This window comes from Macaca nemestrina, chromosome 20 (assembly GCF_043159975.1).
Source record: "Macaca nemestrina isolate mMacNem1 chromosome 20, mMacNem.hap1, whole genome shotgun sequence".
Lineage (NCBI taxonomy): Eukaryota > Metazoa > Chordata > Mammalia > Primates > Cercopithecidae > Macaca > Macaca nemestrina.
The window spans coordinates 56797528-56824604 of record NC_092144.1 but is presented as its reverse complement, the minus strand read 5'-3'; the positions used below and the strand labels follow the sequence as shown (position 1 = coordinate 56824604).

At 55.1% G+C, this 27077-nt stretch overlaps 2 protein-coding genes across 3 annotated transcripts; one reads left to right on the top strand and one right to left on the bottom strand.

Annotated features, from left to right (window-relative positions):
- Positions 1-694: 694 nt before the first annotated feature.
- LOC105478586 (prostaglandin I2 receptor) lies at positions 695-5326 on the top strand. Of its 2 annotated transcripts, XM_011736044.2 has the most exons (3): positions 695-812; positions 1576-2355; positions 4139-5326. In XM_011736044.2, exons 2-3 carry the CDS (start codon positions 1588-1590, stop codon positions 4529-4531), a joined length of 1161 nt encoding a protein of 386 aa, XP_011734346.2. In that variant the 5' UTR covers positions 695-812; positions 1576-1587; the 3' UTR covers positions 4532-5326. The 2 variants fall into 2 exon arrangements, with proteins under 2 accessions (XP_011734346.2, XP_024647608.2); XM_024791840.2 differs by having other exon boundaries at positions 695-2355.
- A 12008-nt stretch (positions 5327-17334) lies between these two features.
- LOC105478585 (calmodulin 3) lies at positions 17335-26855 on the bottom strand. Its single transcript, XM_011736043.3, has 6 exons — positions 26699-26855; positions 22275-22305; positions 19798-19941; positions 19530-19636; positions 19139-19274; positions 17335-18995 (listed from the first exon to the last, which is right to left on the bottom strand). Exons 1-6 carry the CDS (start codon positions 26699-26701, stop codon positions 18967-18969), a joined length of 450 nt encoding a protein of 149 aa, XP_011734345.1. The 5' UTR covers positions 26702-26855; the 3' UTR covers positions 17335-18966.
- Between the last annotated feature and the right edge of the window lie 222 nt (positions 26856-27077).

Here is a 27077-nt window from a genome sequence, read left to right as displayed (position 1 = left end):
CAGGCCTGTTCCTGACAACTGGACACCAAATACGCCCCTTCATGCTTCCTTCTCGGGTCTCTGCAGGGTGAGCTGGGTGCCCAGGGACAGGCTCGAGGGACTGGCATGTCTTTCTCTGGCCAAGCCTCCTTCCTCAGTTTTCTGGAAGGAGTGAGTTTTGTCCAGGGACTAGAACTCTCAGTGGTGTCTGGAAAACACTACATCAGAGAGGAATTTCCTGGTCATTTCTCAATCCCCGGGCAATGTCCTAAGCCCCAGGGCCTGAAGCCCAGAATAGATCCCAGAGGCCACCCTGAGACAGCCCAGGCCAAGGCCACCCCATTGAAGCCCGGTCAAGTGTGTGCCCTTCAGGTCCCTCCTAGCGGTCGCCTACTACCCCAAGAGGCTCCAAGCCTAAGTGATGGTGACTCAGGAATTTCCCACCCAGGCCAGAGAGGGAGACACTGGGGGAGGGAGGAGTCCTGTGTGTGGGGAGGTGGCAGGTGGCTCAGTGATGGGAACCAAGAGAGGATGTGGGGAGGACAGTGCAGGCAGCAATGGGAGATGGATGTCCTGGGTTGGGCGGGTGGATGGGGAATGGGGAGTGTGCCAGGGGGCCTCTGGAGAACAGTGAGGGAAGGCGGGGCAGAGAGAGGAAATGAAAAAGCTGGGGTGAGCAGGCAAGCTGAGGAGGGTGGGAGGGAGGGAGGGAAGGAGGGAGGAGGGAAGGAGAAGCTGACACACAGACCGACACAGGCAGCGAGAGACACACGGAGCAGAGCAAGTGAAGGGACAGACGCGTGGGACAGGAGAGCCTGGGCAAGACTGGAGAGGTGCGGTGAGGGGCTGGGGAAGCAGCAACACAGAGCAGGAGCGGGTAGAGGGTGTGGGGTTAGAGGGAGAAAGGTACGGGGAGGACAAGGACAAGGGAGGGGACGGAGACAGGGAGATAACAGCAAGAGACCGAGAGACAGAGAAGGAAAGAACTGGTGATGCCCGGATGTTCTCTGTCTCTTTAATGGCAGAAACAGAGCTAGAGAAGGAAAGAAATAGGAGGTGGGGGGGTGCCAGCCATGGTGGCTCACGCCTGTAATCTCAACACTTTGGGAAGCCGAGGTGGATAGATCACCTGAGGTTAAGAGTTCGAGACCAGCCTGATCAACACGGTGGAACCCCATCTTTACTAAAAATACAAAAATTAGCTGGGCGTGGTAGTGGGCGCCTGTAATCTATCTACTCCAGAGGCTGGGGCAGGAGAATTGCTTGAACCCAGGAGGTGAAGGTTGCAGTGAGCCGAGATCATGCCATTGCACTCCATCCTAGACAACAGAGTGAGACTCCATCTCAAGAAAAAAGAAAGAAAAGAAAGAGAAAAAGAAAGAGAAATAGGAGGGCGGGGAGAGACAGAGACAGAGAGAGATATGGGAGAAGCCAGAGGCGAGAGGACTACATACACATACACAGGAGAACTGGGGGTTGACTGGGAGGCCCCAGCTGCCACAAGGACTGGCCAGTAGGGACACCTGAGTGGGCTGGGTGGTGGGGCTAGTCTTGGCTCCCTCTGACCCCACACCTTCCACCTTGGGAACCCTCCAGCCCAGACCTGGGATGGCAGATTCGTGCAGGAACCTCACCTACGTGCGGGGCTCCGTGGGGCCGGCCACCAGCACCTTGATGTTCGTGGCCGGCGTGGTGGGCAACGGGCTGGCCCTGGGCATCCTGCACGCGCGGCGACCGGCGCGCCCCTCGGCCTTCGCGGTGCTGGTCACCGGGCTGGCGGCCACCGACCTGCTGGGCACCAGCTTCCTGAGCCCGGCCGTGTTCGTGGCCTATGCGCGCAACAGCTCCCTGCTGGGCCTGGCCCGGGGCGGCCCCGCGCTGTGCGATGCCTTCGCCTTCGCCATGACCTTCTTCGGCCTGGCGTCCATGCTCATCCTCTTCGCCATGGCCGTGGAGCGCTGCCTGGCGCTGAGCCACCCCTACCTCTACGCGCAACTGGACGGGCCCCGCTGCGCCCGCCTGGCGCTGCCAGCCATCTACGCCTTCTGCGTCCTCTTCTGCGCGCTGCCCCTGCTGGGCCTGGGCCAACACCAGCAGTACTGCCCCGGTAGCTGGTGCTTCCTCCGCATGCGCTGGGCCCAGCCGGGCGGCGCCGCCTTCTCGCTGGCCTACGCCGGCCTGGTGGCCCTGCTGATGGCCGCCATCTTCCTGTGCAACGGCTCGGTCACCCTCAGCCTCTGCCGCATGTACCGCCAGCAGAAGCGCCACCAGAGCTCGGTGGGTCCACGCCCGCGCACCGGAGAGGATGAGGTGGACCACCTGATCCTGCTGGCCCTCATGACGGGGGTCATGGCCGTGTGCTCCCTGCCTCTCACAGTAAGTCCCCCCGGAGCTGGGGGGAGTGGGGAGAGGAGGAGGGCAGCTCTGTGGGTTGTGCCCATGTCACAGATGGGGAGACTGAGGCTCAAAAGAGGTCAGACTTCGTGGGCATGGTGGCTCACGCCTGTAATCTCAGCATTTAGAAAGGCCGAGGCAGGACTGGATGCGGTGGCTCACGCCTGTAATCCCAGCACTTTGGGAGGCCGAGGCGGGCAGATCACGAGGTCAGGAGTTCGAGACCAGTCTGGCCAAAATGATGAAACCCTGTCTCTACTAAAAATACAACAAATACATAAATGAAAAGTAGCCGGGTGTAGTGGCACATGCCTGAAGTCCCAGCTACTTGGGAGGCTGAGGCAGGCGAATCACTTGAACCGAGGAGGCGGAGGTTGCAATGAGCTGAGATCGTGCCACTGCACTCCAGCCTGGGTGACAGAGTGAGACTCCATCTCAAAAATAAATAAATAAATAAGAAAAAAAAAAAAGAAAAAGAAAGGCGAGGCAGGAGGATCACTTGAGCTCAGAGGTTTGAGACCAGCCCGGGCAACATGGTGAAACCCCATCTCTATGAAATATTTAAAAATTAGCCTGGCATGATGGCCTGTGCCTGTGGTCTCAGCTACTTGGGAGGCTGAAGTGGAAGGATTGCTGCAGCCTGGGAGGTCAAGGCTGCAGTGAGCTGTGATTACTACATCCCAGCCTAGCTGACAGAGCAAGACCTTGTCTCAAAACGAAAACAAAGAAAACAAAAACAAATCGGACAGAGGCTTGGTCCCCAGTCAGACAGATCCTGGCTTTCTGGAGAAGACTTTCTGCATCTGACTTCTTCTGGTACCTTGTCTCCCAGCTCAGGCATCCTGTGCCCCCCGTAATAAAATGCATCCCCCCTCCTTCCCCTACCCCTGTAATGAAAAACCACCACTCATTGAGCGCTTCTCTATGCCTACCTCGTACTTAGTGGCTTACAGATACTTCCTAAGACAATTTTCAAAATGATCACAGCCACCCATTCCACAGCATTTGGCAGGAAACCAAGAGAACGTTCTCTCTCATCCCCGTTTTTACAGATGAGGGGCAGTGTCTCTCGCCCACAGTCACACAGAGCCTGGTCTCGGTCCTGGGTCCTTCGATTGTAGAGCCTGATCTCCCACTCACCTGGCTCCCCTCTGCCTCAGAGCAGGCCCCACCCTTGCCTCCGCACCTCGGTTTTCTTCCGGGACTCCCGTCCTGCCCCTCCCCAATGGGAGTGCCACAGACCCCAGTACCTACTCAGTGTCTGTGACACCTGGTCGTGCCACCTTTCTTCTGAGCCTCAGTTTCTGTTTCTGTAAAATGCAAGAGGCTGGGCTGGATTGGGGGGTCCTTAAATCTTTTTTGGGGGTTACCCTGACTCAGAGACTCAGATGCTGTGGACAGATACACACAGGCACCACAACAGCTCTGCAGCAGATTCAGGGGGCCCAGCTGGGCGGCGCCGCCTTCTTGTAGGGACATTATACTCAAAAAATCTGTGGAGCCTGGGGGTCCTCCCAGCTTCTAAGGTTGGGGGGACCCATATACCTGGCCCCCATTCCTCTCCCCTTAGGCATCTCTGGCAATTTCCTGGGACTTTCTCTCCCTGTGTTCCCCAGATGCATTTGTTACTTAGTTTTTATCTTCTCTCCTTCCCCTCTGACATGCCGCCCTTACCTCATCCCTGGTAAGCGAGTGGGAGGGGGGAGCCAGGGTGGGGAGGCTGAGGACTCCTGGGTGCTTCTTGACGCCCTCACCCTGCCCTCAGATCCGCTGCTTCACCCAGGCCGTCACCCCTGACAGCAGCAGTGAGATGGGGGACCTCCTTGCCTTCCGCTTCTACGCCTTCAACCCCATCCTGGACCCCTGGGTCTTCATCCTTTTCCGAAAGGCTGTCTTCAAGCGACTCAAGCTCTGGGTCTGCTGCCTGTGCCTCGGGCCTGCCCACGGCGACTCGCAGACACCCCTTTCCCAGCTCACCTCAGGGAGGAGGGACCCAAGGGCCCCCTCTGCTCCTGTGGGAAAGGAGGGGAGCTGGGTGCCTTTGTCGGCTTGGGGCGAGGGGCAGGTGGCGCCCTTGCCTCTCACACAGCAGTCCGGCGGCAGCACCGTGGGAGCGTCGTCCAAAGCAGAAGCCAATGTCGCCTGCTCCCTCTGCTGACATTTGGAGCTGACCCTGTGATCCCTGTCTTCGAGGGACAGGAACCAGAAAATCAGGGACACGGCTGATGGCTGCGGATGCTGGAACCTTGGCCCCCAAACTCTGGGGCCGATTGGCTGCTGTTTCTCCTGCGCAGGGTAGTCGCTGCTGGCTCTGGGAAGAGAGTGCGGGACAGAGGAAACATTTATCCTGGAGCGCAGAAAGAATGGTTCTCTCAAAATAGCCAGTGGCCTGGCCGACCTGCTCTGGCCCTGGATTCCCCATCCATCTCACTGTCTAAATATTTAGCAGGCGGAGAAGTTCCCAGAGGCTTCTGTACACTCAGGTCTGCTCTGGTCTGAGTGCTGGCTCCAATCTACGTCCACTTAGGGGGACCAGCTGCCCACCCCAAGTCCCCAGGGGACGGCCCTCCCCTCTACCAAGCCACTCCAAGAGCCAGCCCCTCTCTGCTCCACAAAAACCAGGGTTCTTGGAAAAGCTCCCTGCCTCCCCTTGCCGCTGGTCCCCCATCAGGCTTGGGAGCGCTGGCATCCCAAAGAGGCAATGGGAGAAAGGGGAGGCTGCTGCATTGTAGGTGACAACGCAGGACATGTGCTTGGTACAAAAAGGGCCTGAGACCTTCCACCTAGCTTGATGGGCTGCGAGATGAGAACTGTGAGGGTGCAGGTGGCGGGGAGACAGATGGAGAAGCTGACAGATGGCTGGGGATCCCAGGGACTGCCCCAGAACAAAAACCTAAGTCCTGTGCCTGTCCCCAGGGTCCTGAATAAATAAATGCCTCCTTACAGAGCCTGACCTCATGTTATGTGTCCTTGGAGCCCTCGCAAAGATTTCATTCATTCATTCATTCATTCATTCATTCATTCATTCATTCAACAGATACTTGACTGGGCACCATAGCACATGCCTGTAATCCCAGCATTTTGGGAGGTTCAGGTGGAGGATCACTTGAGCCCAGGAGTTTGAGACCAGCCTGGGCAATATATCGAGAACTTGTCTTTACAAAAAAATTTTAAAAATTAGCTGGGTGTGGTGGTGCACACCTGTAGTCCCAGCTCCCAGGGAGGTTGAGACAAGAGGATCACTTGAGCGTGGGAGGTTGAGGCTGCAGTGAGCTGAGATCCTGCCACTGGGTGACAGAGTGACACTCTGTCTCAAAAACAGAAACCAAAAAACCCTCAACCTCCCCCTGAAATTCAGCAGCGCTGATGGCCTGGTGTTAAGGACACAGACAAGCCTCCGCTCCACCCTGGGCCCCACTGGGGTGATTTCCAGCCTGCCATCCCACTCGCTTCTCATAACCACTCCCTGCCCTCAGAGAGGCCCAGGATGGAGGGTGCCCAGGGGTGAGCTGACTAGCATGGAAGGAAGTGAGTAGGCGTTTCGGGTGGGGGAGGGTGAGTGGGAACTCTCCCCACCCAGCCCCACTGCACTGCCGGTCCCAGTTCCCCTTTCCCACTCTCCCTCTGTGTTAAAACAAAAAATCCACACTGGGAGACGGGCGCGGTACGTGAGGCCTGAGCCTCCCATGAGGACAACAGCAGCCAACTCCTCCAGGGGTGAGCGGCGCTTCCTCTCACTCCATCCACAGGGCAACCTATCATAAATCCTTTCCTTCCTTCCTTCCTTCCTTCCTTCCTTCCTTCCTTCCTTCCTTCCTTCCTTCCTTCCTTCCTTCCTTCCTTCCTTCTTTCCTTCCTTCCCTCTCTTTCTCTTTCTTCCCCTCCCCTCCCCTCCTCTCCCCTCCTCTCCCCTCCTCTCCTTTTTTGAGATGGGAGTCTGGCTCTGTCGCCCAGGCTGGAGTGCAGTGGCCGGATCTCAGCTCACCGCAAGCTCCGCCTCCCAGGTTTACGCCATTCTCCTGCCTCAGCCTCCCAAGTAGCTGGGACTACAGGTGCCCGCCACCTCGCCCAGCTAGTTTTTTGTATTTTTTAGTAGGGATGGGGTTTCACCGTCTTAGCCAGGATGGTCTCGATCTCCTGACCTCGTGATCCACCCATCTCGGCCTCCCAAAGTGCTGGGATTACAGGCTTGAGCCACCGCGCCCTTCCTTCCTTCCTTTTCTTCCTTCCTTCCTTCCTTCCTTCCTTCCTTCCTTCCTTCCTTCCTTCCTTCCTTCCTTCCTTCCTTCCCTTTCTTTCTCTCTTTCTTTCTCTCTCTCTTTCTCTCTCCTCTCCTCTCCTTTCCTTTTTGAGATGGAATCTTACTCTGTTGCCCAGGCTGGAGTGCAATGGTACCATATTGGCCCACTGCAAACCGCCTCCTGAGTTCAAGTGATTCCCCTGCCTCAGGCTCCCAAGTAGCTGGGATTACAGGTGTGCGCCACCACCCCTGGCTAATTTTTTTTTGTATTTGTATTTTTATTTTTATTTTATTTTATTATTATTTTTTTTTGAGATGGAGTCTTGCTCTGTAGCCCGGGCTGGAGTGCAGTGGCCGGATCTCAGCTCACTGCAAGCTCCGCCTCCCGGGTTTACGCCATTCTCCTGCCTCAGCCTCCGGAGTAGCTGGGACTACAGGTGCCCACCACCTCGCCCGGCTAGTTTTTTGTATTTTTTAGTAGAGACGGGGTTTCACGGTGTTAGCCAGGATGGTCTCGATCTCCTGACCTCGTGATCCGCCCGTCTCGGCCTCCCAAAGTGCTGGGATTACAGGCTTGAGCCACCGCGCCCGGCCATTTTTTGTATTTTTAATAGAGACGGGATTTTGCCATGTTGGCCAGGCTGGGCTTGAACTCCTGACCTCAAGTGATCCTCCTACCTTGGCCTCCCAAAATGCTTTACAGGCGGGAGCCTCTGAGCCCGGCAATAAGTCCTTTCTATGGAGGTTGGAGTCCAGGTCCAGAGATGATAATCCACCTGTCCCAGCTCACATGGCGAGTGGGCGTGGGCGTGGAGCAGGCCCATCTGTCCACTCGGGGGCACCTCGATTTCCTTTTGATCATAATCTAGCAGTTAGTTTACACGGCGGCTTTGGGGATTAAGCAATTCCCTCTGAAAAGCAAGTTATCTCAGGGCGTGGAATAAAGCCCATAAGAAATGTCACTATGATTGCCATTGCTGTAGCTGTTGCTATTGTTATTTGGGCAGATACAATTTAAAAACAAACCACCTCCCAGCTCTGGCTCTGGTGTTTTGACTTCTTTTTCCCCCCAGTAACCATGTTTCAAATCACAATAAAGCAGAAAAAGGGGTGTCTGGGAGAGTTAAAAACAGGTCAAGGTGACCCACGAATGTGCTGAATGAGCTTGGGGTTCCCCTATGAGATGATGACAATGTCCTGGGGCCGGGCGCGGTGGCTCATGCCTGTAATCCCAGCACTTTGGGAGCCGAGGCGGGCGGATCACGAGGTCAGGAGATCGAGACCATCCTGGCTAACACAGTGAAACCCCATCTCTATTAAAATTACAAAAAATTAGCCGGGCGTGGTGGCGGGCGCCTGTAGTCCCAGCTACTCAGGAGGCTGAGGCAGGAGAATGGCGTGAACCCAGGAGGCGGAGCTTGCAGTGAGCCGAGATGGCGCCACTGCACTCCAGCCTGGGCGACAGAGCGAGACTCCGTCTCAAAAAAAAAAAAAAAACAAAAGAAAATGTCCTGGAATTGGATAGTAGTGAGGGTTGCTCAACAGTGTGAATGCACTAAATGCCACTGAATTGTAACTTTGAATGGTTAAAATAGCAACTTTTATGTTATGTGTATCTTACTGCAAGTAAAAACATTTAAGTAAGTAGGCAGGGCGAGGTGGTTCCCACCTGTAATCCCAGCACTTTGGGAGGCTGAGGCGGGAGGATCCCGTGAGTCCAGGAGTTCAAGACCAGCCTGGGCAACATATCAAGACCCCGTTTCTACAAATAATAACAAACAAAATTAGCCGGGTGCTGGCCAATCATGGTGGCTCACACCTGTAATCCCAACACTTTTTGAGGCCAAGGCAGGAGAATCACCTGAGGTCAGGAGTTTGAGACCAGCATGACCAACATGGTAAAACCCATCTCTACTAAAAATACAAAAATTAGCCAGGCATGGTAGCGGGCGCCTGTAATCCCAGCTATTTAGGAGACTGAACCATGAGAATTGCTTGAACCCAGGAGGTGGAGGTTGCAGTGAGCTGACAGCGCCATTGCACTCCAGCCTGGGCGACAGAACGAGACTGTCTCAAAGAAAAAAATAAATGTGGCACTGAAAAAAAAAAAAAAAAAGGTGAAGTAAAAAAAGGTGAAGTATTTAGAATCTTTTATAGCAGCCTTTTTTTTTTTTAATTTTTTAATTTTTTGAGATGGAGTCTCGCTCTGTTGCCCAGGCTGGAGTACAGTGGCCTGATCTCAGCTCACTGCAAGCTCTGCCTCCCGAGTTCACGCCATTCTCCTGCCTCAGCCTCCCGAGTAGCTGGGACTACAGGTGCCCACCACCACGCCTGGCTAATTTTTTGTATTTTTAGTAGAGACAGGGTTTCACCACGTTAGCCAGGATGGTCTCGATCGCCTGACCTCGGATCAGGCTGATCCGCCCAACTGATCCGCCCGCCTCAGCCTCCCAAAGTGCTGGAATTACAGGGGTGAGCCACCACGCCCAGCCCTTATAGCAGTCTTGCAGAGTAATTATTATATTGGTTGAATTTAATAACAAAAAAAGTCGGCTGGGCATGGTGGCTCATGCCTGTAATCCCCACACTTTGGGAGGTCAAAGTGGGTGGATCACCTGAGGTTAGGCATTCGAGACCAGCCGGGCCAACATGGTGAAGCCCCATCTGTACTAAAAATACAAAAATTAGCTGGGTGTGGTGGCGCATGCCTGTAGTCCCAGCTAGTCAGGAGGCTGAGACACAAGAATTTCTTGAACCTGGGAGGCGGAGGTTACAGTGAGCCGAGATGGTCACTCCAGTCTGGGCCACAGAGCAGGACTCTGTCTCAAAAAAAAAAAAAAAAAAAAAAAAAAAATCCACTTGTTAAAAACAAAACACAACAGGTTGACAAACATGATTGGGACCTGTCTTTGTCACCAAGACTGGCCAAACCTTGGCCAACCCTCCTACCCCCAACAGAGGATGGTGAGGAAGGGATGGGGGGTTCTGGAGAAGGGCATTGAAGGGTGCTCACCTCCTCTCTCTGTGTCACCCCTGAAGGTGGGTCAGTTCTGCCCATCTGACCTCTGAGGTCTCACTATATACCAGGCAGAGCTGAGCGTTGGAACCACAGCATCCTTGCTTGTGGTGGGTGCTGCTCTCATTTCCATTTTTCAGATGAGGATTAAAGGAAGGTGAGGATGCAATGTAGAAGCTGTGGTTCTGCAGGCTCTTACCCCCCCAGGGCCTGACATATCACTGTTTACTGCAGACCCCCTCCCCTCACCCCACCTCTGACCTGGATGTTTACACTAACAGGCCAGAGGTTTTCAGACAATGCCCCCCATCTACCCTTTGCCCCTCGGGGGTGATTTGGAAACTCCTCCTAGCTGGGATCCTGGCCCCTGACTGCCCAAGTTCATCCTCTCTGCCAGCTGCCCGGGTCCTGTCCGTAGAGCTCTATGTGGCAGTCACTGCCAGCTTTGGACAGCTCCCAGGGCTCAGGCACCAGCTGGAGGCTCCGGGCCAGCCCCGCACTCCCACTCCCCTGCAGGCCTTGGCTGAGGCCGCGTCAGATGACTGTGGTTTCCCTGTAGAGGCCATGACGTTTTGGGTCTCCACATCTTTGCTCTTCCTGGAACCGTTTTTTCCCTTTTCCATCCGTCAAAGACACACTTGTTCTTCAAATTCTTTCTTACATTTTTCTTCCTTGAAGACACAACCACTCCTCCCTCGAAGGCCCTCAGCACTTTTTCGGCTGCACGATGGCACTGGCCGCAGCCTGCCATGGCAAGGACATGTGTCTGCTCACCCGCTCTGCAGGGTCTTGTTGAGGGACTATTGTATGTCAGGGCTTGTCCCTGTGATGCTGGTGACATGGCAGTGACAGAGATAGACCTAGCCCTGCCCTACTGAAGCTCAGAGTTCGGTGGGGGAGACAACCCTGTCCTCAGAGTGGGCATGAAGCAGGGTGGAACGGTGTCTAGGCAGGAGGGCGTGGTGGCTTACACCTGTAATCCCAGAGCTTTGGGAGGCCAAGGCGGGTGGATCACCTGAGGTCAGGAGGAGGAGATGGCTGAGCAGGGAACTGAGGTTTAGAAGAAAGTGAACCAAGTTAAGAGAAGTGTTTCTGACCAGGCGCGGTGGCTCACACCTGTAATCCCAGCACTTTGGGAGGCCGATGCAGGCGAATCACAAGGTCAGGAGTTCGAGACCAACCTGGCCAATATGGTGAAATCCCATCTCTACTAAAAATACAAAAATTAGCTGGGTGTGGTGGCAGGCACCTGCATTCCCAGCTACTTGGGAGGCTGAGGCAGGAGAATCGCTTGAACCTGGGAGGCAGAGCTTGCAGTGAGCCAAGATCACGCCACTGCCCTCCAGCCTGGGCGACAGAGCAAGATTCCGTCTCAAAAAAAAAAAAAAAAAAAAAAAAGTGTTTCTGCCGTGCTTACACCTCCAACTGGGGCATCGAATGCCTCCCTTCTTCAGCCTCCTGTGTATTCGTTAACTCAACATACGTTCCCTTAAGTTACTCTGGTCTGGACCCAAGGCTGCCTCGTGCCCACTGGGAATATAGTGCTGACTGACATAGCCTTGGCCCTACCTCATTCATGATCCGCTTGGGTGACTGAATAATCACATAAAAATGTGTTACAAAGGTCGGGTGCAGTGGCTCACGCCTGTAATCCCAGCATTTTGGGAGGCTGAGGCAGGTGGATCTCTTGAGCCCAGGAGTTCAAGAGCAGCCTGGGCAATATGGTGAAACCTCTTTGCTACAGAAAATACAAAAATTAGCTGGGTGTGGTGGTGCGCGCCTATAGTCCCAGCGACTTGGGAGGTTGAGGTGGGAGGATTGCTTGGGTCCGGGAAGTTGATGCTACAGTGAGCTATGATCATACCACTGCACTCCAGCCTGGGTGACAGAGCGAGACTCTGTCTAAAAAACAAAATGTTCTATAATAAGCAGCTAAGATACAAAATTACAAGCTGTACTAAGAAGGCACAGTGAAAGGATCTGTGGAAATATACACAGTCGTCCCTCATTATCCTTGGGGGATTGGTTCTAGGACCCTCCTGGGATACCAAAATCTGCGGATGCTCGAGTTCCTTATATACAACGGTGTCATATTTGCATATAACTTACATATGTCCTCCTTTATACCTTAACTCATCTCTAGATTACCTATAACACCTCAATGCAAATGCTATGTAAATAATTATACTGTATTGTTTTAAAATTTGTATATTTTGTGTTTTTTGTTTTGTTTTGTTTTGTTTTTTGAGACAGAGTCTTGCTATGTTACCCAGGCATGCAGTGACGCGATCTTGGCTCACTGCAACCTCCACCTCCCAGGTTCAAGCAATTCTTGGGCCTCAGCCTCTTGACTAGCTGGGATTACAGGAGCCCACCACCACACCTGGCTAATTTTGTGTGTGTGGGGGGGGGGGGGTGGGGCGGACAGGGTCTCACTCTGCTGCCCAGACTGGAGTGCAGTGGCTCCATCTCAGCTTGCTGCAACCTCTGCCCCCCGGGTTCAAGCGATTCTCCTGCCTCAGCCTCCTGAGTAGCTGGGACTACAGGTGCGCACCACCACCGCCCGGCTAATCTTTGTATTTTTAGTAGAGATGGGGTTTCATTATGTTGGCCAGGCTGGTCTCAAAGTCCTGACCTCAAATAATCTACCTACCTTGACCTCCCAAAGTGCTGGGATTAGAAGCGTGAGCCACCGCTCCCAGCTTACCTGGCTAATTTTTGTATTTTTAGTAGAGATGGGGTTTCATTATGTTGGTCAGGCTGGTCTCAAATTCCTGACCTCAGGTGGTCCACCTACCTCAGCCTCCCAAAGTGCTGGGATTATAGGAGTGAGCCACCGCACCCTGTGTGTTTTGAATATTTTTCATCTGCAGTTGGCTCAAACCAGCAGACACAGAGGGTGACTGGTTTAGGCGCCTGCCCTAGTCTGGGGTGGGGCTCAGGAAGTGATGTGCTGGGAACGGGGGACTCAAAGGAACTTGATTCATTTTACGATTTATTTCTTTTTATTCATTCCCATCTCCCTAGCACCCGACCTGCCCCACAAATGGGACTTAAACACCGGCGCACACACACATATACCGTGGGCTGGGCCTGGGAGTTGTAGCTCGGAAGGGTCTTCCGTGGTCATTGCCCCACCTGCTGGTCACACTGGGAGTGACACTCAGGAGTGGCCCCAGAGCCACCCTCTGGGAAGTGAGGGGATCCTTGCGAGCCCTCAGGCGGCCCTGGTTGGGTAAGTCCCCTTGTCTGGTCACTTTCTCAGGACAGGTTTTGAACTGGTCTAGTAGCCCTGCGAGGCTGAACTGGAAATGACTCCCGGTCCAGGCATTTCTCCGCTTTGGGCTGGAGCCGGCTGCTCTCGGTGCTTGCCCAGGGGCCATTAGAAGCTGAGTGCGCTCTGTGGGTCTTTGATTAGTAAAAAATGGGAAGGGAAGTCATGATTATTTAATAATGTAGCCTGTCTGGGAGTAAAAGTCTTTCAAAACATAGGGCCCAAGGGGGAAACTACTGATAGGCAGCTGAGAAGCATGGGCACCGGGATGCGGTGGGAGAAGGCGTTGGCGTTGGGATCCGAGTGCGCTGGGCTTTGAGACCCGGCTCAGCTGCTTCCAGGAAGGGTGGTGTGATGCAAGAGGCTTCACCTGCCGGGCCTCCACTCCTCTACGGCCAGATTTCTCCAGTGACTCATGCCGGATGCCTGGGCAGGGTCTGCACACCTTGAGTGGGTGCTGCGTTTTAGTGTGAGTCCATCCAGCCTGGGTGTGAACTAAGTGAAATGATGTCTATAAAGTTTGGCACGGCCGGGCGCGGTGGCTCACGCCTGTAATCCTAGCACTTTGGGAGGCCGAGGCGGGCGGATTGCCTGAGCTCAGGAAACCACCCTCTCTACTAAAATACAAAAAAATGAGTGGGGCGTGGTGACACGCGCCGGAGATCCCAGCTACTCAGGAGGCCGAGGCAGGAAAATTGCTTGAACCCGGGAGGCGGAGGTTGCAGTGAGCCGAGATGACACCGCTGCACTCCAGCCTAGGCGGGGGTGGGTTGGGGGGTGTGGGGGGGTGCGGAAGAGAGAGAGAGTTTGGCATCCCAGCACTTTAGGAGGTTGAGGCATACTGAGGTCATTTGAGGTCAGGAATTGGGAGACCAGCCTGGCCAACATGGTGAAACCCTGTCTCTACCAAAAATACAAAAATTAGCTGGGTGTGATAGCAGGCACCTGTAATCCCAGCTACTCGGGAGGCTGAAGCAGGAGAATCGCTTAAACCTGGGAGGCGGAGGTTGTAGTAAGCTGAGATTGTGCCACTAATCTACAGCCTGGGCAACAAGAGCAAAACTCCATCTCAAAAAAAAAAAAAAAAAAAAAAAAAAAAAAAATGCAGGCTGGGCATGGTGGCTCACACCTATAATCTCAGCACTTTGGGAGGCTGAGGTGGGCAGATGACGAGGTCAGGAGCTCAAGACCAGCCTGGCCAACATAGTGAAACCCCGTCTCTACTAAAAATACAAAAAATTAGCCAGGTGTGGTGGCGTGTGCCTGTAATCCCAGCTACTCAGGTGGCTGAAGCAGGAGAATCGTTTGAACCTGGGAGGCAGAGGTTGCAGTGAGCCGAGATCGCACCACTGCACTCCAGCCTGGACAACAGTGTGAGACTCCGTCTCAATAAATAAATAAATAAATAAAATCAGAAATACAAAAAATAGGCCGGGCACAGTGGCTCAAGCCTGTAATCCCAGCACTTTGGCAGGCCGAGACAGGCGGATCATGAGGTCAGGAGATCGAGACCATCCTGGCTAACATGGTGAAACCCCGTCTCTACTAAAAAATACAAAAAACTAGCCGGGCGAGGTGGCCGGCACCTGTAGTCCCAGCTACTTGGGAGGCTGAGGCAGGAGAATGGTGTAAACCCGGGAGGCGGAGCTTGCAGTGAGCTGAGATCCGGCCACTGCACTCCAGCCTGGGCGACAGAGCGAGACTCCGTCTCAAAAATAAATAAATAAAAATACAAAAATTAGCCAGGCGTGGTGGTGGGCACCTGTAATCCCAGCTATTGGGTAGGCTGAGGCAGGAGAATCACTTGAACCTGGGAGGTGGAGATTGCAGTGAGCCGAGATCACACCACTGCACTCCAGCCTGGGAGAGAAGAGTGGGACTCCATATCAAAAAAAAAAAAAAAAAAAAAAAAAAAGCCAGGCGTGGTGGCTTACACCTGTAATCCCAGAGCTTTGGGAGGCCAAGGCGAGTGGATCACCTGAGATCAGGAGTTTGAGACCAGCCTGGCCAACATGGTGAAACCCCGTCTCTACAAAAATACAAAAATTAGCCAGGCATGGTGGTGCATGCCTGTAATCCCAACTACTGGGGAGCTCAAGGCAGGAAGGCAGGAGAATAGCTTGAACCTGGGAGGCAGAGGTTGCAGTGAGCTGAGATCACGCTATTGCACTGCGGCCTGGGCAACAGAGTGAGACTCTGTCTTAAAAAAAAAAAAAAAAGTTTGACACAACCCAAGTTGGTGGATATTTGTATCATCTTCCCTTACAGATTATCATTTGCCATTTTGCAGACTTGTAAACGCAGGCCGAGGGAAGTGAAATCGCTGCTCCAAGGTTATTGAAGTGGCAGTGGTGGCCCCTTGGGACTTAGTGAGCAAAAGGTTCATTCTTGTGAGTGAGTCTCAACCTGGAATTTGAGCCCAATCCTGTGGGAAACCACAGCCCATCTTTGACTCAACTACTAGACCAGAATTTTCCCCGGGTACCCTGACTGCTAAAGGGGCAGCTCCCATTTCAGACCCCACCACTGGGACGCCAGCCTTAGCCTGGCCTCTCCACTGGCTCTGGCTCTGGCCTGCCTGAAGGCTGTCTGTTTTTAAACTATCATTTACCCTAAAGCCCAGCTGTTGGGCGCTTGGACTCCTCAGGGTCAGATCTGGTTCAGATTCTGGGTGTGTTCCTACTTCATAACCTTGCAGTAGTGACTTCACTCCTCTGGGCCTCAGTTTCCTGGTCAGCAAAATGGGAACGAATGGCATCCAGCCCGAGTGGTTGCTTTAAGGCTCTGATGAGCTCATGGATGCAGAGATTCAAAGGCAGCCCGTGAAGCAGGAAGCACCCAGCCAATGGTGGCAGGTGCTCACCGAACACTTCCTGAGCACCGCACACCCTCCTCCTTCCTGTAGGCTCACCCAATCCTCAGCTCAGCTCAGGAGGCCGGTACCATTATACCCCCATTTTGTGGACAGGGTCATCTAGGTCCAGAAACTCTAAGGCCTCAAGGCAGGTGAGTACTGGAACTGGAATGCTAAGGCAGGTGCTTGTGCCCAGACCCCAAGTTGTTATCCATTATACTCTGTCTTTACTGCACCACCAAATACCAAGCCACGACCACGTGGCAGGAAAAGGGGGCCCAGAAGCTGGGGCTCTGGAAAATGGCTTGCCACTCCCAACGTCTCCACCCATGCCGCTGGCTCTGGTGACTGGGATGCACCAGGAAAACCCAGCCAAGGCCTGATCTCTCTGCCACAAGGAAGGCCGGGGGGTTGGGCCAGGCTTCCCCTGCCCTCTGAGGCCAAGTGCAGATGAGTGGAAGGACCTCTTTTCATTCCACTGACTTCTCTCTCTGCTCCACCCTTGCCCAGCTTCTGTGGTTGTGTGAGAAGCTCAGAAGTTAAAGACGATGCTTATTAACCTGTCATTCTCCATGCCCCCGAGGGAGAATGAGAAAAGCCCCTGAGGATTCTGACCCATCCCTCCACTATAGCCCCACCGGACTGGGAGGGTCTTGCTATGTTGCCCAGGCTGGTCTTGAACTCTTGGGATCAAGTAATCCTCCTGCCTCAGCCTCCCAAAGTAGGAGGATTACAGGCATGTGCCACCGGCTGCTGTTAAGGAGGCTTCTTCCTCACATCCCCACTTGCCATGAGGAAGTTGAGCTTTCTGTGGTTTGTAATTTGGCTGTGACCACATAGTGGTTTGTACTCTGCCTTGTGTGGTTTGCAATTGTTTTGGGCTTTTTGTTTCAAATCTTCAAACCAACACCAAGTCCCATGCCCTCCCTGTGAGCTCAGGACCATGCCTTTCTCACCATTGCAGATCCAAACTTGCCATGTTTTGGCTGCCTGTGAGACTAAAGCAGTGAATGCTATCCCTCTCCCCAAAGCATCAAGAGGCTCACCCACTGCAAGGCCCACCCCTGCCTTCCTCTCTTCGCCCATCTGGGCTCCAAGCTGCTCGGGGATCTCACCCAGCCTCGTTGGATTTCCTTCAGTTCCTAGGTGTCCAGGCTCCTCTTGCCTCAGGACTTCCATACATGTTGTCCCCCTCAACTGGAACGCCCTTCCTTCCTCTACCCAGCTAGGGACTGTCCATCTTTCAGGTAGGTCTCAGCTCAGTCCTGCCACTGGACTGGGCTGACCCCTTCTCTGTGTGCATGATGGGGCTGCCTCAGACAGAGCCTTCTCAGCACTCCCCTTTCAGTCCATTTGCATGACTATCTCCAGGCCAGGACCCTGCCCTTGACAACCCTGTGGTCTAGCTGGGATCAGAACTGTGGTTCAGAGGCGTCCACTGGGCTGCACTGACCGGACACAGCTTCAGAGCCAGCTTGGAGGAGAGGCTCTTTCACATCTGGGCCAAAGGAGTCAGCATGGGGGTTGGTGGGGTGGGGGGGCAGGCCAGAAACTGAGACACGAGGGGAGGAACCAAGTCAGGTAGTCACTGTATTTTATTGGAAAACATTGATATATATTTTTCTTCACAGCTTGAACTGAACACAATATTGCCCGGTTTAAAAAAAAAACAAAACCAAAACATTCCGAAAATGTCCACAGCCTCACGCCTACCTGCCCTTACCCTCAGCTCTTGGCTGGGTCTCCCACTATGCCCCGTCCCTCCTTCCCTCAGAGGCTGGGTGCCAGAGGGTGGATGAGAAGAGATTCTCAAAGCTGGGCAGGTCCCAGGAAAAGCCACTTGATCGACCTGGGCAGTGAAGGGAAGCAGGGGGGCGGGGAGGGGTGGGGGTTGGTGGTGGGGGGAGCCAGATGAAATGAACAGAAAGGGGAAAAAACCCAGACGACTGAACTGCCCACATTGACTTACTTGTCCCAGAGGCGAAAGTCAGAAGCAAGGGCACGGATCATGCTCTCCGCTGGGGGAGTATGGGGGCAGGCAGGTGGGCGAGGGGAGAGGCAGGGAAGAGGGCACGGAGCACAGATGTGAGGAAGCGGCACCAAGTCACCACGGAGAAGCGGGAGGTGCTGGCGGACCAGGACGCAGAGGCTGCCGTAGCTGCTGTCCCCTGGGCAGCTGGCCGACAAGACTGTTTTATTGCAGGTGCGTTCTCTTGAGAGCGTGGTGGGGCCCATCTTCCCTCTCCCCACCCTTTAGCTAGCCCAGCATGGTTCTGAACAAAATGAAAGTTTTAAGGGCCATAGAGGGGAAAGAAAAAAAAAGAGAGAACCAGCACATTACAAAGCGACCATCCCCACATCCATTCCTAGGACGGGCCCTCAGGGCGGTGGGTGCTTTGTGAGGAGGGAGCGGCATGGGATGTTAGCACCAGGTATTTACAGAACAGCTCGAGAGCGCTTCAGGAACGCGGGCAAGTCCAATTTGCAGAGTGGCCAAATGAGCGGTCCCCACCCAGCCAAACCTCAGAAAGCCAATCGGATGGTTGCAGAACAGCAGCCAGTGGGATGCAAGTGTTGCCCACTGTCAGTCCCCTTCTGTGAGTCGGCCCCCTCGACCCCCTCCTGGGCCACATCCAGTCAACGCCGCAATTCCTCAACGCCCCTCAGTCCTTCTGGAATGCCTCTCTTGGCACCCCTGCCCCAACAGGCTGCTGGGATCTGCACATGGAATCACAGGGCTGGTTGCATGCAACGGCAAAGGGCATGCTCTTCTGCCTGGGGGAGGGCCTCTTGTCCCTCCCAGCAGGTCCCGGGACAGGGCTGGCAGCCACCCCAGCACCCAAAATAAGATGACAAACAAGAGGAAACAAACCAAAATGGAGGAGAGCCACCCGGGCTGGAGGAGGGCAGAGGCTCCCCAAGGGGATCTGGGGAGGGCTTCATCTTATGAATGCATCAGGCCTTGGAAGACATGGATGGAAGAGGCGAGGGCAAAAGGAAGAGATGAGGGGCATGGAGAGAGACTCAGGGAAGAAGGAGAAAGAGCAATCATGCAGCTTGGGACAAATCTTTTGTTGCTTTATCAGATTCTCAGTCAATCAATTGGTGTTTGCTAGAACCGGGGTACGCAGGGGAGTGTTGAAGAGAGAGTGCGCGCGCGAGAAGAGAGAGATCAAGAGAACGGGCATCGCCAGCTGCCCGGGGGGCCTTCACTTTGCAGTCATCATCTGTACAAACTCTGTGGAGTGAAGCAGAGAGAGAGGAGGTCAGGCGGGCAGGCTGAGTGGTGAGCGGCCCTTCCCAACATGAGGGATCTGGGGGCTTGTTCCTGAAGCTGCGATTCTCTTCTTGTTCGGGAGATCAAGCCTGGCCTGGACTCACCTTCATAATTGACCTGGCCATCTCCGTCGATGTCAGCCTCTCTGATCATCTCATCCACCTCCTCATCGGTCAGCTTCTCCCCCAGGTTCGTCATTACGTGACGCAGCTCTGCGGCGCTGATGTAGCCGTTCCCATCCTGGGGGTTGGGGATAAAGGCTTTCACTGGGCACTTCTCCCGGCGGGGAGAGAGGCAGTGAGAGGGGTGGCTGTCATCACCATCCCTCGGCAGTGAGCACAGTGAGGGAGGCTGCCTGAGGTGGCAGAGCAGGTTGGCAGTGAGGCTGGCACCGGGACGTGGGCCTCCTGGAAGTGGTAGCTCCATGGATCCAGTTCTGTCTGCCTGCCTGAAGGCTGGTGTCAGTCTCAGAGCCGCCCCTGGAGGGTTGCTTACCTTGTCAAAGACACGGAACGCCTCTCGGATCTCCTCCTCACTGTCTGTGTCCTTCATCTTTCTGGCCATCATGGTCAGGAACTCCGGGAAGTCAATGGTCCCGTTCCCTGGAAGGTAGGGAAAGGATGGAGAATGCTCTGGGCTTGGTCCCTGGAAGATGACCCTGGGCCCTGATAGATATGGGCTCATCCATCACCCTGAGGGAGGCTCCCTGAAGTCACTCAGGGTGACCAGGAGCGGGGCTGCCCACACGCTCTGTGGGGCTCACCATCTGCATCCACCTCATTGATCATATCCTGCAGCTCTGCTTCAGTGGGGTTCTGTCCCAGGGATCTCATCACTGTCCCCAACTCCTTGGTGGTGATAGTGCCATCTCCATCCTTGTCAAAGAGGGAGAAGGCCTCCTTGAACTCTGGGGAAAGAAGGGGAAGGAGTCAGAAGTCACAAGGCCCACAGGAGAATCCTTACCTCTGGATGTTGGATGCCTTCCCTGGAGCAAGGCCAAGGGTGTCAGTCCCACCTAAAGAAACTGAGACAGACTTCAAGTCCCATGCAATCAGTTCGCTTTCCTCAGTGCTCAGGGCAAAGCCCTTCCAACCTTCATTCAACAGTTATTCAACATCAACACTGTGCTAGGTAAAGCTATTTTTCTGGCCAGCCAGTGAAGACGGTGGGGAAAAATGGTCTGACAGCTGTCCTTAGATGATTCTACATTTCTGTTTGGTCCCTGGCTTTGGCTTCTCCCTCAAATGATGAAACGGACCAAAGTCACGGAGTGAATGAGAGCCGAAAGGATTCTTCATCTGAGTGTATTAGCCAGGGTTGGTTGGCTGGGACGAGGAGGGGAGGCTGCAGAATGCCTCTGGCCAGCCTGAAGAGGAAGTGCAGACATCCACTCCCTTCTGACTGCCAGCCCTGTTCCCTGCCGTGGGTGCTACCAGCTTCCAGAGGAGCTGAGCCACTGTGGTGAGCGTGGGGGTGGTCGACAGAACATGGCTGACGGACGGTGCGTGGGGTGAGTAGGGGGATGGAAAGTGAGGGGACGGCTGCCAAGCCAGGAGGATGAGGAGCTAGCGGTGCTGAGTGGGAAGGCCACAGCTGGGGCCGCATCAGGAGCAGGGAGAGAAGCACATGGCTCTTGCCCTCCCACTGGGCCCATTTTGGCACCTGGTGCTCCTCTACCCCCAAGCCCTCAAAGAACAGATGCCTGGCAGCTTATTCCCAGAGGGTGTGGGCTGGGGTGAGGCGGTGGACACTTTGCTAATGGGGACAGAGTGAAAAGCAGACTGTTTATGTTGCACAAGACCAGAGTTGGGAGATGGGTGGCAGGTACATTGGGAGGGACATGCACAGCTGGGCAGCTGTGGTCCTGAGCCTCTGGGCCCTGGGGACATGGCAAGAGTCTCCTTGGGGAGGCTGGCACCTCTCTGTGCTGAGGCCTTGTTGTTCTTGGGGAGGGCAGGGAGTGGGTCATGGGGGCACCCCGAGCTCATGATCACTAAACTGGGCCATCCTCTGGCTTTCCTCAGGGGTCTCCATAGCCACCTGGAGCCAAAATTTTGAAGCTGCAAAGATGATTCTGTGTTGGGGGTTGAGGGGAGAAAGGAGACAAGGCAAGTCCATTCCTGTCTCCTCCCACTGCAGAAGCTGGGCCTTCAGCACTTGTCACACAGCCGGCTGAACCTGACAGCAGAGCTGGGGGCTGGGTAGCTGGTGGGGAGCAGAGGCCCATTCTCTGGATCGCTCCTCTGGTCTACTGTGTGCTGGCCCCTGGCTATGGAGATAAACCAAGAGTTGCTCTTTGTCCTCGGGCAGCTCAGTATGGGCGGGTAGGCAGGCAAGGATCCATAATTACACAATAGTTCCTGTAGCTGACCATTATGGGGTTTTGGAGGGGTTAGAAAAATGAATTAGATGGGATCCAGGGATTTCTTCCAGCTTGCTGAGAGAGAGATGATTGTTTAGCCAGCAAAAGTTTGCAGAGGACCTACTATGTTCTAGGCAGGCACTGAGGCTATAGCAGAGACCAACAAAACCAAGTCCCAAACTCAATGGAACTCACATCTAGTAACAGGAGATACAACAGGTGAAGACAAAAGAAAATAATTTCAGACGGCGAGAAAGGTTACAAAGAAAATAAAGTGATGTGAAGGACGGTAAAGGAAGGCTGTGTACTTGAGGTGGAGGTCAGGGAAGGCCTCCCCGAGGGGACATCTGAGCTAAGGGATGGGAAGGAGCTGCCCATGCCAAGCGCTGGGGAGGCACTTCCGCCAGCAGAACAGGCAGGCGCAGGCACATGCGAAAGGAAGTGCAAAGCGCAGGCAAGTGCAGAGGTGGGAGTGACGAGCCAGCTCCTGGGCGGCTCCTAAAGTGGGACAGGAGCTCTGCAGGCCCCACATGGAGGCAGGGAGCTCACCTTCTAAGCCAACCTGGCTGAAGCTGGGAGAGTGAGTTGGGTTTGTCCTACAGCCACTGATTATCAAGCCCCTAGATGACCCAGGCCCAGGAGAAGAACACAGCCTTTGGTGTCTGGTAAAGGCCTGTCTCAGGGCCATGGGGCTTGGTGTCATTGGGACACTGGTGTGCTCTTACACACATTTATCAGCATTCTAGGCACAAGGCATAGTGTTAGGTGACACAAGGGATACAGAGGTTCACCCATCAGATGTCACTTCTCGGTGGCTAAGATTTGGCTGGGGATGTGGAGGCTTTCCTGAGCTAAGATGAGGGGGATAGCAGACTCACCTGCGATCTGCTCCTCAGTCAGCTGGTCAGCCTGGAAAAGCAGGAAGGGGAAAGTCAGTCACCAGGCTGGACAGCACGGACGCATCTTCCTCACTCAGCCCAGGCCCCCGGCCCCAGTGAGGTCAGCTTCACATGGCATTCCTGCCGAGCCAGGGAGGAGCATGCCAGAGTCAAGGTCTGAGGCAGAGCCAGCGCCTGATGATAAAGTCTGGTGATTCAGAAAGCTGGGTACCAGGGTTGGCTGGACACTCAGGCCTGCCGGACGCAGGGCCCGATGAAGCTGCCCAGACCCACGGGCTTCCAATCTCAACTCAGCATGTGGGAGCCACAGGGGCAGAAGAAATGCCTGCCCTAGCCCCAAACCAGCGGCACAGGTTTGCATCTCATCAGTGGGAGCCCCAGAGGCTGAGTGAAGGGAGTGATTGCCCTGGAGGCCTCATCAAGAAGCTCTAGAAGGCTCCAAACTGAAGCAGGCCAGTCCTTGGGTAGGGCAGAGGGACGATGTCTGGGGCTATCTCTGCTAGTTTCTGTGTCACCTATTTGGAGGCGCTTGGCTCAGGCAGAGTTGACCCGAGTGGCAAAAATTCTCCTAACTGGCAGGCCCCAAGTTGCTCAAGCGCCTAAAGAACTCTGGTCAGGCTGGAGGCAGGCGCTCCACCCCCTGCACACAGTGAGGGCACAGGGCACCATTCTGTTGTGTTTCTTTTGGGCAGAAGGGGCACACGTCAGGGAGAGGGCTGCGGCGGGCAGCAGCAGAGGACTGAAGTCAGCTTGCACTGCAGTTTTTAACCCTTTCCAGCTTGGGCACTCTGGGGACTGGCCAGTTGGTGGCAGGCAGCCCTTGCTGCATGCGGGGTTTGGGGGTGGGGAGGAGATGCAGGGACTGGCTTCTCCTGCACTGGTATGCTGGGCATCAGCCAGGCATAGTGATCCTAAGGGGCAGGAGCTGGGCTCGGGGGTTGGGGAGGCTGAATCCCAACATTTAGCTTTAGCAGCCAAAAGACAAATTTTCCCTGGTTTTTGCTGATGCTGTTAAGAAGGCACCATCATCCCAGGACCACGGTGGGTCTGTTCCCCTTCCTTTCACAATCAGGCAAAGGGGCTCCAAGTCTACAGCAGGTTCTAGTCTTGAGTCTGAGAGCCTCAGAAATGGAAGCAAACTATTATTATGTGAATTTGCAGTATTCTATCGAGAGGTTCCAGAGGCTAGGAACAAACCACCGCCTGCCTCCCCTATCCCCACCCCCGTCCCAAATATTAACAATCACTGATCTAAAAAAGTTAGAAACAAACAAACAAACAAAAAAACCCCAAAAAAACTAAGGGAAGAGGAACTTGAGGCCAAGTCCCAAATAGGCAGAATGGGAGGGGTAATCAAAGTGATGATCGCAGAGGGGAGAGGGCTGAGGGAGGGAGAAAGAGGAGGGTAAAGAAGGAAAATGGCACACATGCACTTTCTGGAAAAGTCCAAAGTGTAAAGGGGAGGTGGGGAGGCCAAATGAAGATTCTTCTGCATTGCCTTCAAAAAAGACAGGGTGGTTGGGCTCCTAAATGCCAACCTGGCAGCCCCAGGCCCAAGAGCCCCTTGCTCCACCCACCCCCCACCTCCCACCATCGGCAAAAAAGCCTGGGGCCATCCCTTAGGTCCTGACACCTGAGGAAGAGGCTTGGGGAAAGTGAGAAGGGAGGATGGGCTTCTGGTTACTGAGGCCAGGCAATGCCCGGGGAGGGGCAGGGGAAGAACAGAGAGGAGGGCAGCAGTGTGGGGAGGCGGCTGCCATCCCATCTGCTTTTCATTCTTTCCCCTGGCCTAGAATGGAAAAAGCGAGCCCAGTCAGGGCCTTCCCACCCCACTGCTCCGCCCTGCAAGAAGTCCAACTCCCCCGACCTTTGGGCAGCACTATAAGGGGCTGGGGGTGGGGGCGAGGAGGCTGTGACAGGCTGCAGACTGCCCTGAGCGGCTCTGAAGGCCAGCGTTTGCCAGTCTCCACCAAAACACTGGAAGATGCAGACGAGGCACTGCCATGTTCAGTTCTGTCACAGGGTTGCTGCAAATAGGCGTGGCTCTGCATGGAGGGCCTGTCAGACGCTCTCCCTCTCATGTTGGAGACCCACTTCCCTGCTTGGTCAAGGAAAGGTACAGATCTCAAGCAAGGTTGCCGCCCAGAAAACCGACTGCCTAAGAAGAGATCATTGATCCTTGCTCAAGGTATCTTCCCTTTCTAGACCTGAAGACTAAACTTTCAACAGAAACTGTTGCCAAAATAACTCAGCTGGTCTCCTGCTTCCTTATCCCTCATCTTAGGCTCCAGCAAGGGGCTGGACAAGAAAAAAAAACATGAGGTGGGGGAGGGAAGAGGGTATGATTTCTCTGCCTTGCCCCAGCCCCCAGCCAATGCCAGAGAACAGTGTTAGATGAGATCAGAAACCAAGGCCAGGGCCCCTCACCCGGGCCAAGGAGGAGCCACAGAGCTCAGGCCAAAGTCCAAGGCCAGTTAACAGTGACTTGTCCCACCTCTACCTTGCTGATTACAAACGGAAAGAGAAACTAGTTGTGGCCAAAGCTCGGGTCCTATTCTGGAGGTAGGGGGCCCGCTAGTGCTTCAGGGCTCCTTTAGCCAGGTTCTGCTGGGGGAAAATGGGGTAGCGGCAAGAGGAGCCATCAGGTCTGTGTCAGCAAGTATGAGATCTGATACACGGCAGCGGCTGCCTGTTCTCCCCAGCCTTGCCAGGGAGGATGGCTGCACACGGTTCCCAGGCTCAGCCTGGGGGGGCTGTGGGTGTTGTGGGTGGCAGGGAGTAGGAAAGAACTAGTCTGCTGGTTTTCTCTCAAAGCCCTAACTGTGAATTAACAGACACGCTCAGTGAGGGTCCTGAATGGAACAAGTGGTCCTCAGGCCAATCAAAGGGTCTCCCCAGAGGCACTCTCTGATCAAGCTCTGCAGCCCCCACCTCGAGGGCACGGGAATAGGCATCTGATTGTCACTGACGCCACACTGTACTGCACTGTCATTTGGCACAAGTGAGGAGGTGCAGCATGGTGCGTGGGGCTGGGGATCATGAGAAAACTGGCGCTCCTGTTGGGAAAAGGCAGTGCTCTTGGCCTGAAAAGGCCAGCAACGGAGTGAGGCTTCTAGGCTTGAAAAAGCTGGCTCATTCGAGGCACCCCAAACTTTGATCTCCCATCCCCATTTCATGAGGCTTCAGTGCGCAATAGGGGCCTGAACAGCTCCGCCCACCTGCTCCCACTGCCCCGGTGCCTTCTGCCCAGCCACGTTCTTCCTGGGGAAGGAGGACAGGTAGAAAAGCTTCCTCCGGCCCCTGCAGCCCACTCCCAATCCACACTGAGCTGTCTTTGTCCTGGCCTGTCCCTGGAGACTGGCAGGGTGCTACCCACATCCACCCCCAAACCTAGGCCCCCCCTGACTGCCATTCATTTTCTCCCTCCACCTCACCTCCCAACCACCCAAGCTCCCCCACCCCTCTCCTTGGAAATCCATCTTCTCATGGACCCAAACACAACACTCTTACCCCATTTAAAAAATTCTGTCTTTCTAGAGCAACAGTCTTAACCCACTAGTAACCTCGGAACCTTTTTTAGCTACTTCCAAATTAACCCCAAGGGCCCCTGTCCCCCGACTACTGGCAAGCCCCACTCTCACCATCCCTTTTCACCACCTCCACGACCCCGATCCTTCTCCGTCCGGAAGCCTTCAAGAGCATCTTCTAATCTCCGCTGCCACCCACCCCAGGCTCTTCCTCCCGTAAGCTTGCACCTCACCCTCCTCCTCCTCTGCAGTGCTGGGCTTTGGAGACCACCCTCCCCCACCCTCGAGAGTCTCATCTGTAGAAGTGACCGCCCATCCCTGACCCTCTCCTCTGCCCCACAGGAGCCCAGGGGTCGCCCCTCCCCGCCCAGGCCCAGCTACCCTCCACCACCCCATCCAGGAGCAGCCCAGCCTCCCTTCGTCCCCCGTTCCCCGCATCCTCTCAGGACCAAACGCCTTCATCAGGGCCTAAATAGCTCCCCTCCCCAGCCCATCTTTCTCATTTCGTCCCCTGGGGTCCAAACACCTCCATTCTGAGACCCAACGCCCCATCCTGGGTCCAAAATCCTTTTAAGCGGTCCCACTGAGGGTCCCGATCCTCCATCCGGGGTTCAAATGTCCCCTTTAGGGACTCAGATAACCATTTGTGGGCTTAAACATCCCATTTGGTGCTAAAGTCGCTTCTGGAAACCTTTGGGGATTCAGACGTCCCGCTCTGGGTTCAACGGCCCCCAACAACGGGGGTAGAAAGCGGTCCCGAGGCTCTCGCCGGGCCCGGACGCCCCCCACTCTGGGCTCCATCGCCCCCTCAGGGGTCCTGCCCCGCTAAGCCCGCCTCAGAGCCCGCAGCCTCGGCGGCCACCCAGCCTCACTCACCATGGCGAGGCCCGGGGTGTCCGGAGCACGGGGATCAAGGTTCCTCCGGCGGCGGCAGCAGCTGCAGCAGTTCCAGCTCCGCCGCGCGTCCGCGCCTCCACACTCACTGCCCGCAGCGCGCGCGCCGCCGCCGCCGCCGCCGCTGCCGCCCGCCCCAACGGTCCCTCAACGGCCGCCGCGCGCGCCCCGCCTCGCTCGGCCCCGCCCCACCCGGCCCGCGCGCCGCCGCACTGCGGCTCCCACGGATCCCTCCGCGCCCAGCTCCACACCAACGGGACCGCGAATCTCTCGTCCCCACCCTGCACAGGAACTGGATTTGCCACCGGGCGCGCGCGCGCGCTCGCTCCCGCCGCCGGACTACTTTTCCTCACCGCGCGCC

Coding starts and splice junctions, on each gene's coding strand:
- LOC105478585 (XM_011736043.3), bottom strand. Junction 19,942..22,274: donor GACTGAGGAGCAGATCGCAG/GTGAGTCTGCTA, acceptor TTCTTTCCCCAG/AGTTCAAGGAGGCCTTCTCC. Junction 19,637..19,797: donor CAATGAGGTGGATGCAGATG/GTGAGCCCCACA, acceptor CCTACCTTCCAG/GGAACGGGACCATTGACTTC.
- LOC105478586 (XM_011736044.2), top strand. CDS start 1,588: ATGGCAGATTCGTGCAGGAACCTCACCTACGTGCGGGGCTCCGTGGGG. Junction 2,356..4,138: donor TGTGCTCCCTGCCTCTCACA/GTAAGTCCCCCC, acceptor CCCTGCCCTCAG/ATCCGCTGCTTCACCCAGGC.